This window comes from Siniperca chuatsi, linkage group LG8 (assembly GCF_020085105.1).
Source record: "Siniperca chuatsi isolate FFG_IHB_CAS linkage group LG8, ASM2008510v1, whole genome shotgun sequence".
Lineage (NCBI taxonomy): Eukaryota > Metazoa > Chordata > Actinopteri > Centrarchiformes > Sinipercidae > Siniperca > Siniperca chuatsi.
Window position 1 is genome coordinate 15,987,726 of NC_058049.1, and position 14,587 is coordinate 16,002,312.

At 39.4% G+C, this 14,587-nt stretch overlaps 2 protein-coding genes and 2 pseudogenes across 11 annotated transcripts in view; all 4 read right to left on the minus strand.

Moving 5' to 3' along the window:
* LOC122879995 (protocadherin gamma-C5-like) overlaps positions 1-14,587 on the minus strand; it is a 251,973-nt gene that overhangs the window by 202,122 nt on the left and 35,264 nt on the right. The window contains exon 1 of one of the 10 annotated variants that reach the window (XM_044204694.1): positions 9,970-12,503. The exons of 7 other annotated variants lie outside the window; for them this stretch is intronic. In XM_044204694.1, the coding sequence (XP_044060629.1) occupies positions 9,970-12,390 (2,421 nt within the window). In that variant the 5' untranslated portion in view covers positions 12,391-12,503. Of the gene's footprint in view, positions 1-9,969; positions 12,504-14,587 lie in introns of those variants that run through there. 2 more of the 10 variants (XM_044204706.1, XM_044204707.1) reach the window with 2 other exon arrangements.
* LOC122880012 overlaps positions 1-14,587 on the minus strand; it is a 184,261-nt pseudogene that overhangs the window by 162,084 nt on the left and 7,590 nt on the right.
* The window catches only part of LOC122879994, a 120,527-nt pseudogene that overhangs the window by 94,687 nt on the left and 11,253 nt on the right, over positions 1-14,587 (minus strand).
* Positions 1,384-9,949, minus strand: LOC122880011 (protocadherin gamma-A11-like). Its single transcript, XM_044204732.1, has one exon. It carries the CDS (start codon positions 5,844-5,846, stop codon positions 3,393-3,395), a length of 2,454 nt encoding a protein of 817 aa, XP_044060667.1. The 5' UTR covers positions 5,847-9,949; the 3' UTR covers positions 1,384-3,392.

Here is a 14,587-nt window from a genome sequence, read left to right on the forward strand (position 1 = left end):
GTGGTCATATTTTTTTCTCCCTTGCTGCACTTTCGTCCCATTTCCACCTTACTGGGCTAAGATAGGATCAAGTAAAATAGAGGACAATGTGGTTAAATATCTTCTGGTATACCTTCTGTGGTCTAATCATATACAAACACTTTACCTTGTAACTGTGCAGATTGAAAGCATGTGAGAAGAAAATATGTAAGCATTTTAATCAATGAGATTAAACCTACTGAGCCATCATTTGACTGTTACAGACTGTAGACTGAAGTGCTGTGTGCTTTCAACCACATCACCAACAGATTTGTACTCAGTGTTAATTCACTACACTGACACACAGATCTATTGATTGTCTCAAAAGAATATTGACAACTTGGATAAGACAAAAACATCCAACACATATTTCCCTCCCAAAGGTCTTTGTATGAATGCTTGAATCTACCCTGATGAGCAACACAATATTATTTTGATTGTTGTTGGTGGTGGTGTAAACATCAGTAACAGAAGACGTTTTTCCAGATAGAGATTTAAACATGGTGCTATTGTTGACTGATTTAACTTTGAAGGTTGGCATACGTTAAGAAAGGCTGACCAACAGCTGCTACAAAGCCCAATAAAACAATGCTGCCCTTTCATTTAATATGTTGGAACAGTAAAATGCATCAAATAAGACACTATCTGAGTTTGACGAAAAAATGTAACTATGTCTACATGGTGCTTTGTCAAAAACGTGATTGCAATGTCTGGCATTTAAATGGAGCGATGATTTTAACAGTTTTCCCTCTCTCGAGCACTTTCGTTTACTTCATCATCACTGGCAAAACAAGTTCAATTTCTACATAACAAAAGGACCTTACAATCGTACCAAAAGACATCAGATCGTTATAAATAACATCTTGTGTTTTAGAAACTCATTCCTCGAGTATAATAACTATTTAAAATCACCTCTGATTGTGACTACAACTGAGGTTTGTAATTAGCTTTGTACATGTACAACAAAAGAGAATGGTATCTACCAAGGAGAAGAATACAAAACTATGAAATCATGTGAGAACCTGAAGAAGGATATACCATATATGTCAACAAGTGAGTACCATAATAATTTAGGGGAAAACGCATTTTTCAACATCAATCAAAACCACTGCAGATAAAGAAAGCAATGCTCAAGCTGAACGGACAAAGTGGTTCACTTTACATGTTCACAGGCCTCTAAAACTGTCCCAATATCGATAAACAGTAATAAGCTAAATCTGACGAACAATTCTAAAGAGGCTCATACAATTATATCACATAGAGGAATTACTTATTTGAATCAAGACATTAAAACATAGAAAAACTAAATCATTTAGAACATGCAATATCAAAGCAAATTCACCAACATGAAACTCAAAAGGGAAAAATGACAACAAAATAAGAGAGAGAGGTAAATTAGCCCAGTAAATGCATCAAGTATCAAACGGAGATCAGCACCAAGGACAGAGTAAAAGGAAAGTAATCTAAATGGTTTTACTTTACTATAGCATGAAGGGCAATCATGTGAGCAGATACCTTTAAAGTGAGATAAGATCACAAAATAACATTATGACATGAAGCTGAAATCTAAATTCCTTTAGGCATCATCGTGAATTAAGAAAATCCTTGAAACATCTATTTAATCACAATCGCAGAAAAGAACAATGATACTGAAAAAAGCAAAAAGCAAAACTGCAGAATGGTTAAGTGAGGACGTTGATAACAGGTTTAGTAAAATAAAATGTGTTCCTACCTCAAGAGAATCATCATAATCTTCAAATGCATCAGCAGTATGGAGTCAGACAGTGATTTCAGATATATAACCGGTGCCTTGTCATTTATATCTGTAATCTCAATTATTAACGTTGCTTATACCACACCATCTTTTACGCTTATCTGCATTTCATATAATGAAGATTTTTCATGATCAATAGCTCCAGCCACTCTCACCTCTCCAGTTTTAGGGTGTAAAGAAAACACGTTGCTATTGTGATTTGAAACATGGTTAAGACCATAAGTAACTTAACCATAAGCTACATCAGTTGCACTCACTGTGATCACCAATGTATCCAGAGGAGAGTTTTCAGGCAGATTTGCTTTATACGCCACAGTATTGAACGTTGTTATCCTCAGTAACAAGTAAAAGAACACTACACATTTAAATTTGCCACAAGATTTATCAACGATGCATTCGTGTCTTTCTCGAATATACAAAAACCGTTGGACTGTGAAGCGCTTTTAGTCTGCTGTACAATTATAGAAACAGGCTTAAAATTTGCTGACATAAATGGGTGGGGAGTGAACTGCAATCTCCTTTATTAGTCTAAGCTGGCACCTTGAGTACTTTTTTGTATTATTTTCTATACAACACGATTTAAAAGAGAAAGCCTTACAAAGTACCTCATTAGTCCTAGAAAAACATAACACCACAGTTTAAGAAATGCCTAAGCTTAGAAGTTGAAAATGTTTTTTTTTTCCATTTAAAAAAACAAACAACAACTTTAAACTAACACCATAAATACTGTATTAGAGAGATATGGTGGACTTTTACACATGAATTTGTCTTACATCCTACTACAATGTGGCTATATGTTTGTATTTTCTGAATACATACACAGAAAATAGAGGTATGGCACATTGCCTCTAAGATTCGGCTCGAGATAAAACTGTATTCAGCATCATGGAGAGAGACACGAGGAGTCTGAGTGTGTGTGCCCACATGGTAAAAAGGGCAGAGCCCTAAGGAAACGACCCTCCTAATTTTTGATTAACATAAAATGACATCAAACATCTCAACTCCACAGCCTTTGGCCAACAACATTAATTGTTACACACGTTGGAACCCCTCAAAATGTATGTTCCCAATCACAAAAACTATAACTGTAATACAGAGCCCGAATGTTAATTACAAAATGGGACAGAAATGTCTCAAATTCATAAGTGAAATTAATCTAAAATGCTGAAAATGTGAAAAATACAACACAGAGGTATGTTGCTGCTGAAAATACATCAAGAGCAACAGCGAGGTTCAGCACCAAGGACAGAGACACAAAGAGAAAGCTGCAACTCTACCCAAAATACACAGGCAGAGACTCAGATGCTGTGTTAACATATAGACCAGTTTTGGGGAAAGGATACGAAGAAAAAGATCAACAGCCTCTACTTGAATGACAACAGAATTTTAAATATCGACATAAAAGAGTGGAAGAACTCCACAATAAACTCATCATGCAATTTCATGCTCAGTGAGAATTTAGAAACAAGGGAAACTAAGCTTGTAGTGTCGTTTAACGTGAAATGACTTAACTCACACGCATGTTAAATTGTCAAAAATCGTAGTAAGAAAAAAGACAAGAAAGGCAAATACAAATTATATAGTACCCTTAAGGGTACAACTATAAGGGTATTGGCGGGATCATTAAGGTGTAAAAAGGTAAACGAGATGTGACAACTGTTCCTACCTTTGGAGAGTCATCACAATCTCCAAACGCTGCAGCAAAGTCAGTTGGACTTTTCCTCAGAGTCTGGTCAGCAGGCAGTGTGTTGTCATTGTAAGATGTCACGAACTTGAAGTCACTGGTTCTAGAACCCGTTGTCAGGTAGGCGTCATAATTGTAAGTGCTGCGTAAAGTTCCTGTTCCGTCAACGTCTGCGTAATTAGGAGGGAGATACGCGCTGGGGATGGCGACTGCTCCATCAAACAACAGTCTGGGCTTTCTCCTGCGACAAAACCTCACACCGAGGATGATGATAATGAAGGTCAGAAAAAAGGTGGACACAGACACCAGCGCGATGATCAGGTATGAGGTTAGCTTGGAGTTCTTCTCATCGTAAGAAATATCCTTCAGTTCTGGCACCTCAGCCAAGTTATCAGAAATAAGTAAATACATGGAACAGGTGGCAGAGAGAGAGGGCTGCCCGTTATCTTTCACTGCCACAATAAGGTTCTGTTTCATGCTGTCAGACTCAGAAATGTCCCGCTGTGTCCTGATCTCTCCGCTGTGGACACCGATAGTGAAAAGTCCTGGATCAGTGGATTTGACTATGTGATAGGACAGCCAGGCGTTCTGTCCGGAGTCCGCGTCCACCGCTATCACTTTGGACACCAGAGAGCCTCCGTGTGCAGCTTTGGGGACCAGCTCGGTCATGAAGGAGTTGCCCTCCGGGGCGGGGTACAGTATCTGAGGAGAGTTGTCGTTCACGTCCGATATGAAGACACTGACGGTCACGTTGCTGCTGAGCGGAGGAGAACCGTTGTCTCTCGCTATCACGTGGACTTTGAAACTCCTCAACTGTTCATAGTCAAACGACCTCACAGCGTGGATCACCCCCGTGTCTCCGTTAACAGACAGATAGGAGGACACCGGGGCACCGTTCACCTCACCGACTAACAGAGAATAAATCACGGTGCCGTTTTGTCTCCAGTCGGGGTCTCGAGCAGTAACGGAACATAAAGTGGAGCCAGGTTTGTTATTTTCAGCCACATATGCGCTGTAGGACTGCTCCTCAAACACCGGTGGGTTGTCGTTGATGTCTGCTACAGACAACTCAACAGTTTTAGAGGAGGACAGAGGTGGAGAGCCCTCGTCAGCGGCAGTGATTGTAATGTTGTAAATAGACACTAGTTCACGGTCCAGGTGTCCTGTGGTCACCAGAGAATAATAGTTTTTAATTGAAGGAACCAACTTAAAGGGGGCGCCTTGCTGAATGGAGCAGCGGACCTGTCTGTTACTCTCAGAGTCTCTGTCCTGCACGTTAATGATGCCCACCTCTGTACCAGGTGGCACGTTCTCAGGTATGGGGTTAGACAGTGATTTCAGATATATGACTGGTGCGTTGTCATTCATATCAGTAATCTCAATTATTAACGTTGCATATGACGCCAATCCCAGACCGTCTTTGGCGCTGATCTGCATTTCATATGCCGATTCTTTTTCATAATCAATAGACCCAGCCACTTTAACTTCTCCTGTTTTAACGTTTAGAGAGAAAACTTGGTTTTCATCGGAAACATGATCAAATCCATAGGTAATTTCGCTATTTAAACCTTCGTCTGCATCAGTTGCACTCACTGTGATCACCACTGTATCCAGCGGAGCGTTTTCAGGCAGACTTGCTTTATAGACGGTCTGGCTAAACACTGGTACATTATCATTAGCATCCAGGACAGTGACGTGTATGACTACAGTGCCTGATCTCTGAGGAGAGCCACCATCGACTGCGGTAAGCAATAACATGATCTCCCTTTTCTCCTCTCTGTCTAACTCTTTGTCTAAGATTAATTCACCGTATTTCCGTCCGCCAGATTTCGTGTTTACATTTAATTTGAAATGATCATTCTGCTCAAGTGAGTAGCCCTGAACAGCATTTTCTCCGATGTCTCCATCGTGTGCCTCATCCAGCAGAAACCGTGCACCTTTTACAGCCGATTCCCGAATTTCAAATTTAAGTGACTCCTCTTTAAACTGCGGTGAATTGTCATTGATATCTTGAACGCGGATACTAATACGGTGCAGCTCTAAAGGGTTTTCCAGTACGAGTTCCTGTTTTAGAACACATGATGCCTTTTTCGCACAAAGCCCTTCTCTGTCAATCCTCTCTTGTACAATCAAGTCTCCGGTATTGAGGTTAACACCGGAGTACTGGACGTTGTTGTCCTCAGTATCGATACGGGCCTTGCGAGCGGACAATCTGCCCAAATCAAGTCCCAGATCCTTAGCGATATTTCCAATTACAGATCCACGTTTCATCTCCTCCGGGATAGAGTAGCTCACGTCTCCAGAGACGGAGTGGAGGGCAAGAAAAATACAAGCAAGGCCGCAGAGCAGCGCAAATCTGCTGTATCCCATTGTTACTGCGAGAAAGACCACTACTAAGTATAGCAAACTATATCAAATCCGTGACTTCCCGCAATATACAAAATCTTCACACTGCGATAATATAACCAACCATTTTTGTCAACTGCGGTACAACAGCAGAGTCAGGCTTTAAATTGGTTGAGACAGAAGGGTGGAGAATGACCGTGCCTTCTCGTTTGCTGGTACACACTGACACCATGAGTATTTGGTTAGGCATAACAAGGCGATTTATGATTTTGGCTGGTTTACACATAGAGCCCTTCAGAGAACCTTGTTAATCAAAAGGGCGACAACAACCACAATAACAATAATAATGATGATAATGATAATAATAATAATAGCTTTACAATTTTAGGATTACCTTACACTTATACAAGACGGCTTTGTCCCCCTTGTGATGTAAAAAAAAACAGCAACACAAAAGTTCAACTTGAAAACTCAACTTGAAAACATTCAAAGTGTTTCTCTGAAAGAACCCTATGTTTTCAAAAAATGTTTGGTATGTCAAACTGTAGACACAGCACAGAAACTTAGCGGGGAACACTTTCATTTTAGATTTCTGCGAATGTTTCCTTTAATCTCAAATCTGTACTGTGTCCTGAAAAGCTAAACTGATGTTCCAAACATGTTTTGTCTGTACCTCATTCATGAAACAGTGGTCATATTTTTTTTTTTCTCCCTTGCTGCACTTTCGTTCCATTTCCACCTTACTGGGCTAAGATAGGATCAAGTAAAATAGAGGACAATGTGGTTAAATATCTTCTGGTATACCTTCTGTGGTCTAATCATATACAAACACTTTACCTTGTAACTGTACAGATTGAAAGCATGTGAGGAAAAAATATTTAAGCATTTTAATCAATGAGATTAAACCTACTGAGCCATCTGTTACAGACTGTAGACTGAAGTGCTGTGTGCTTTCAACCACATCACCAATAGATTTGTACTCAATGATAATTCATTACACTGACACACAGATCTATTGATTGTCTCAAAAGAATATTGACAACTTGGATAAGACAAAAACATCCAACACATATTTCCCTCCCAAAGGTCTTTGTATGAATGCTTGAATCTACCCTGATGAGCAACACAATATTATTTTGATTGTTGTTGGTGGTGGTGTAAACATCAGTAACAGAAGACGTTTTTCCAGATAGAGATTTAAACATGGTGCTATTGTTGACTGATTTAACTTTGAAGGTTGGCATACTTTAAGAAAGGCTGACCAACAGCTGCTACAAAGCCCAATAAAACAATGCTGCCCTTTCATTTAATATGTTGGAACAGTAAAATGCATCAAATAAGACACTATCTGAGTTTGACGAAAAAATGTAACTATGTCTACATGGTGCTTTGTCAAAAACGTGATTGCAATGTATGGCATTTAAATGGAGCGATGATTTTAACAGTTTTCCCTCTCTCGAGCACTTTCGTTTACTTCATCATCACTGGCAAAACAAGTTCAATTTCTACATAACAAAAGGACCTTACAATCGTACCAAAAGACATCAGATCGTTATAAATAACATCTTGTGTTTTAGAAACTCATTCCTCGAGTATAATAACTATTTAAAATCACCTCTGATTGTGACTACAACTGAGGTTTGTAATTAGCTTTGTACATGTACAACAAAAGAGAATGGTATCTACCAAGGAGAAGAATACAAAACTATGAAATCATGTGAGAACCTGAAGAAGGATATACCATATATGTCAACAAGTGAGTACCATAATAATTTAGGGGAAAACGCATTTTTCAACATCAATCAAAACCACTGCAGATAAAGAAAGCAATGCTCAAGCTGAACGGACAAAGTGGTTCACTTTACATGTTCACAGGCCTCTAAAACTGTCCCAATATCGATAAACAGTAATAAGCTAAATCTGACGAACAATTCTAAAGAGGCTCATACAATTATATCACATAGAGGAATTACTTATTTGAATCAAGACATTAAAACATAGAAAAACTAAATCATTTAGAACATGCAATATCAAAGCAAATTCACCAACATGAAACTCAAAAAGGGGAAAAATGACAACAAAATAAGAGAGAGAGGTAAATTAGCCCAGTAAATGCATCAAGTATCAAACGGAGATCAGCACCAAGGACAGAGTAAAAGGAAAGTAATCTAAATGGTTTTACTTTACTATAGCATGAAGGGCAATCATGTGAGCAGATACCTTTAAAGTGAGATAAGATCACAAAATAACATTATGACATGAAGCTGAAATCTAAATTCCTTTAGGCATCATCGTGAATTAAGAAAATCCTTGAAACATCTATTTAATCACAATCGCAGAAAAGAACAATGATACTGAAAAAAGCAAAAAGCAAAACTGCAGAATGGTTAAGTGAGGACGTTGATAACAGGTTTAGTAAAATAAAATGTGTTCCTACCTCAAGAGAATCATCATAATCTTCAAATGCATCAGCAGTATGGAGTCAGACAGTGATTTCAGATATATAACCGGTGCCTTGTCATTCATATCTGTAATCTCAATTATTAACGTTGCTTATACCACACCATCTTTTACGCTTATCTGCATTTCATATAATGAAGATTTTTCATGATCAATAGCTCCAGCCACTCTCACCTCTCCAGTTTTAGGGTGTAAAGAAAACACGTTGCTATTGTGATTTGAAACATGGTTAAGACCATAAGTAACTTAACCATAAGCTACATCAGTTGCACTCACTGTGATCACCAATGTATCCAGAGGAGAGTTTTCAGGCAGATTTGCTTTATACGCCACAGTATTGAACGTTGTTATCCTCAGTAACAAGTAAAAGAACACTACACATTTAAATTTGCCACAAGATTTATCAACGATGCATTCGTGTCTTTCTCGAATATACAAAAACCGTTGGACTGTGAAGCGCTTTTAGTCTGCTGTACAATTATAGAAACAGGCTTAAAATTTGCTGACATAAATGGGTGGGGAGTGAACGTGCAATCTCCTTTATTAGTCTAAGCTGGCACCTTGAGTACTTTTTTGTATTGTTTTCTATACAACACGATTTAAAAGAGAAAGCCTTACAAAGTACCTCATTAGTCCTAGAAAAACATAACACCACAGTTTAAGAAATGCCTAAGCTTAGAAGTTGAAAATGTTTTTTTTTTCCATTTAAAAAAACAAACAACAACTTTAAACTAACACCATAAATACTGTATTAGAGAGATATGGTGGATTTTTACACATGAATTTGTCTTACATCCTACTACAATGTGGCTATATGTTTGTATTTTCTGAATACATACACAGAAAATAGAGGTATGGCACATTGCCTCTAAGATTCGGCTCGAGATAAAACTGTATTCAGCATCATGGAGAGAGACACGAGGAGTCTGAGTGTGTGTGCCCACATGGTAAAAAGGGCAGAGCCCTAAGGAAACGACCCTCCTAATTTTTGATTAACATAAAATGACATCAAACATCTCAACTCCACAGCCTTTGGCCAACAACATTAATTGTTACACACGTTGGAACCCCTCAAAATGTATGTTCCCAATCACAAAAACTATAACTGTAATACAGAGCCCGAATGTTAATTACAAAATGGGACAGAAATGTCTCAAATTCATAAGTGAAATTAATCTAAAATGCTGAAAATGTGAAAAAATACAACACAGAGGTATGTTGCTGCTGAAAATACATCAAGAGCAACAGCGAGGTTCAGCACCAAGGACAGAGACACAAAGAGAAAGCTGCAACTCTACCCAAAATACACAGGCAGAGACTCAGATGCTGTGTTAACATATAGACCAGTTTTGGGGAAAGGATACGAAGAAAAAGATCAACAGCCTCTACTTGAATGACAACAGAATTTTAAATATCGACATAAAAGAGTGGAAGAACTCCACAATAAACTCATCATGCAATTTCATGCTCAGTGAGAATTTAGAAACAAGGGAAACTAAGCTTGTAGTGTCGTTTAACGTGAAATGACTTAACTCACACGCATGTTAAATTGTCAAAAATCGTAGTAAGAAAAAAGACAAGAAAGGCAAATACAAATTATATAGTACCCTTAAGGGTACAACTATAAGGGTATTGGCTGCAACATTAAAGTGTAAAAAGGTAAACGAGATGTGACAACTGTTCCTACCTCAGGAGAGTCATCACAATCTCCAAACGCTTCAGCAAAGTCTGTTGGACTTTTCCTCAGAGTCTGGTCAGCAGGCAGTGTGTTGTCATTGTAAGATGTCACGAACTTGAAGTCACTGGTTCTAGAACCCGTTGTCAGGTAGGCGTCATAATTGTAAGTGCTGCGTAAAGTTCCTGTGCCGTCAACGTCTGCGTAATTAGGAGGGAGATACGCGCTGGGGATGGCGACTGCTCCATCAAACAACAGTCTGGGCTTTCTCCTGCGACAAAACCTCACACCCAGGATGATGATAATGAAGGTCAGAAAAAAGGTGGACACAGACACCAGCGCGATGATCAGGTATGAGGTTAGCTTGGAGTTCTTCTCATCGTAAGAAATATCCTTCAGTTCTGGCACCTCAGCCAAGTTATCAGAAATAAGTAAATACATGGAACAGGTGGCAGAGAGAGAGGGCTGTCCGTTATCTTTCACTGCCACAATAAGGTTCTGTTTCATGCTGTCAGACTCAGAAATGTCCCGCTGTGTCCTGATCTCTCCGCTGTGGACACCGATAGTGAAAAGTCCCGGATCAGTGGATTTGACTATGTGATAGGACAGCCAGGCGTTCTGTCCGGAGTCCGCGTCCACCGCTATCACTTTGGACACCAGAGAGCCTCCGTGTGCAGCTTTGGGGACCAGCTCGGTCATGAAGGAGTTGCCCTCCGGGGCGGGGTACAGTATCTGAGGAGAGTTGTCGTTCACGTCCGATATGAAGACACTGACGGTCACGTTGCTGCTGAGCGGAGGAGAACCGTTGTCTCTCGCCATCACGTGGACTTTGAAACTCCTCAACTGTTCATAATCAAACGACCTCACAGCGTGGATCACCCCCGTGTCTCCGTTAACAGACAGACAGGAGGACACCGGGCCACCGTTCACCTCACCGGCTAACAGAGAATAAATCACGGTGCCGTTTTGTCTCCAGTCGGGGTCTCGAGCAGTAACGGAACATAAAGTGGAGCCAGGTTTGTTATTTTCAGCCACATATGCGCTGTAGGACTGCTCCTCAAACACCGGTGGGTTGTCGTTGATGTCTGCTACAGATAACTCAACAGTTTTAGAGGAGGACAGAGGTGGAGAGCCCTCGTCAGTGGCAGTGATTGTAATGTTGTAATCAGACACTAGTTCACGGTCCAGGTGTCCTGTGGTCACCAGAGAATAATAGTTTTTAATTGAAGGAACCAACTTAAAGGGGGCGCCTTGCTGAATGGAGCAGCGGACCTGTCTGTTACTCTCAGAGTCTCTGTCCTGCACGTTAATGATGCCCACCTCTGTACCAGGTGGCACGTTCTCAGGTATGGGGTTAGACAGTGATTTCAAACTGATAGCAGGCGGGTTGTCATTGACATCTGCTATATCTATAATTACTGTACAATAGGAGGTAAGACCTTGTCCGTCCTTTGCTCTTAGTCGCAGTTCAATGGAGCTCTCATTCTCATAATCGATAGAGCCGAAGACTCTTATCTCTCCTGTCTTATGATCAAGTGAGAACAAAGAGACATGGTCATCAGATACATGATCAAAATTGTACGTAATATCACCATTGGGTCCCTCGTCTGCATCAGTAGCGCTCACTGTAACAACTATTGTGTCTAAAGGTGCGTTTTCAGGCAGACTGGCTTTATAAACGGCCTGGCTGAACACTGGGGCGTTATCATTAGCATCCAGCACAGTGACGTGAATGATCGCAGTACCTGATCTCTGAGGAGAACCACCATCTAGAGCTGTTAGCACTAATTTCAGTTCTTTCTCTTGCTCTCGGTCTAATTCCTTTACCAAAACCAGTTCAGAGTGTTTCCGGCCAATGTCCTCTGTATTTACATTAATTGTGAAATGCTCATTATTTTGTAAATTGTAGCGTTGTACACTATTTGTACCGATATCTGCATCATGGGCTTCAGTGAGTAAGAATCTAGCTCCTTTGACTGCTGATTCTCTTATTTCAAATGAAATCAAGTCCTCACTAAACTGTGGGGCGTTGTCGTTTATATCTTGCACGTGAATGCTGATACGATGAAGCTCTAAAGGATTTTCCAAAACAAGCTCCTCTTTCAAAACGCAAGTCGCCTTCTTACCACAAAGACCTTCCCTGTCGATCCTGTCAGTAACAATCAAATCTCCGGTGCTCAGATTAATTTCACAATACCGCTTGTCATTCCTGTCTGTGTCAATGCGAGCTTTACGCGAGGAAAGTGTGGCAATGCCGAGGCCGAGATCTTTGGCTATATTTCCAATCACAAACCCGCGTTTCATCTCCTCTGCAACAGAGTAGCTCACATCTCCATACGCGAAATACAGGCTGATAAAAAGGAAAAAAACACAATAGCGATTCATAGAAAATCCTCTGTGCACTGTATTTCCCATGATCGTCGAAGCGTCCATATTTCCCTGGTGTGATCGAAGACGGTTGTAATCCTCGTTGTAATTAACTATCTGAATATCATCACAATGCAGGCCTTTGTATCGTCCTTTTCCGGCAGACACACCGCACCACTGTAACGCTTTGCAATGGTGGGAAGGAATGGATGAAGCAGCGGACACGTTCGGCCTTTGTTGGTGCACAGTGACACCAAGAGTTTCAATCAGTTATAGCACTGCAAACTAATACAATTTGACAACTTCACTGGCTATATCATGGCAAAACGTATTGTTCTTTAGTCATTATTTGTTTATTATAACGACACTGCCATATAGATTGTGTAATAGGTATATTTACTATAAATGACCATGAAACTGTTGTTGCCTTATCTGTAGAGGCTCCAGTGTTATTTATTGACTACTGAATATTTTTTCTGCATTGCGTTCTTCATAAGCTGTCTGTAAAGCAAATCAACTATTAATAAATGCAGTACTGCAAAGACACTGTACTCCATAGTACTAATTGCTATATTCGATTATTCATTGAAAAAATGACTAAGGCATCACAACTTAGTTCAAAGATGAAACAATGTGTGCACTGATACTCTGATTAACGGCATGAAAAATGTAACAGAAAATTCAACCATAAACCAAACCTAAACAGAGTAAGGTTAAGTAACAATGACACACAAACAGCATTCAGTAAGTATCAACCATCCCTTTAGAAGACTTTCAGATTAGAGACTAGCATGACTCAATTTAGCATCACAGGCAAAGAAGCGAGAAAAGACTTGATAAAAGGGAAACACAGAGAAAGATAGCACCAACATTTTTGTTTGAAAGTGCTCAAATATTCAATATATGCTAGATTTTTAAATGTGTGCAGTAGGAAAAGAAGATAATTGATTTAAGTTGAAGACTGATTAAACACATGCTTCTAAAATCCATCAAAAATACCAAAATCAGAAGCACAACTCAAACCCTTGTTTAGTATGTATTGGGTTAAAATGTACTATCTAAAGGATATACCAATTATTTCTATGAACATGTTAAATAGACCACCTTAACAAACTAAAATAACAACAAACAACATTATCACACTCAATATATGCCTATACCTGTGTATTATCCTATGAAAATGTACAATAATGTACAAAGTTGCTGTGTAGATAATTGATGAAAATCTTCCAAATAGATATACTGGTGTAACATTATAACTTCACAGTTTACAAAAATGTTGTACTAACCTAAGAAATTAGTGTGACAGCACTGGTGTCCTTCAAGTACCCACATGTTTCATTTCTACATGATAGTCATGTTGTGCTTCACTTCACACCAGGGCAAGAGCTTATTGTATATAACTCAATGTTAATTGCCAACTGCAAGCAAACTGCAACAAGTGTCTCAACTAAATTGTGTTATCCAACAAATTTGGATAAGTTTATGTTGTGATCAAGTTTTGAACAGCAGTCTGCAGTTTGTTAAAGTTCACCCAATCACCAGATGAGACAATCAGTGAAGGCAAAGCCTCTAAAGCAGGCTTAGGCCATCATCACTCCACTTGTTAGAAGCATGAAAATGATACAGACAAATAAATACACGGAGAGTCCAAATGATGTCCAGTCTTATGGCTAACTATGTCTGCAGCATAATAATGTATAGTTAAAGTTGAGTGCTGGAATAACTAGAAAACATAACTGACCCATAGTATTGCAATGAAGAAGAGACCAACTATTCCATACAACTATACTCCTATAGTGAACCTTTGCTTCTCAGCCAGTATGGACACAAACGCATAGGGCATCAAGAAAGTGTCCACCTAACACATTTCAAAGCCACTGTACAAAAAACTGCTCTGCTTGCTCAATATAGCTGTGCTGAAGGAAATAGTTGGCAGCAAAAATAGTTTTTGTAATTCTAAAATTAACCCATTAAGTCAAAAAAGAAACAGCAAAGACTTAACACAAGTTCAGCAAACACAGCTGATTATGAAGTGAGGTAGAACCATGTCAATCATCATACATTGAAATTGTATGCAACTTTTGTCACAAAGCTACTATTCAAAGGTTGGGAAGTCATCAAATGTCAAATTCTACATGTAAGGGCTTTAAGTTGGAATGGCATAATCAAACTAGTCTTAAGTGTAATACTTTCCTATGTGCATTTATATTGTTAGCAACGGCATAACTGCAACAATGAAGCCCAATATGTAAAACACACA

Excerpts from the sequence above, each read along its gene's own strand:
- LOC122880011 (XM_044204732.1), bottom strand. The coding sequence starts at position 5,846 with ATGGGATACAGCAGATTTGCGCTGCTCTGCGGCCTTGCTTGTATTTTT.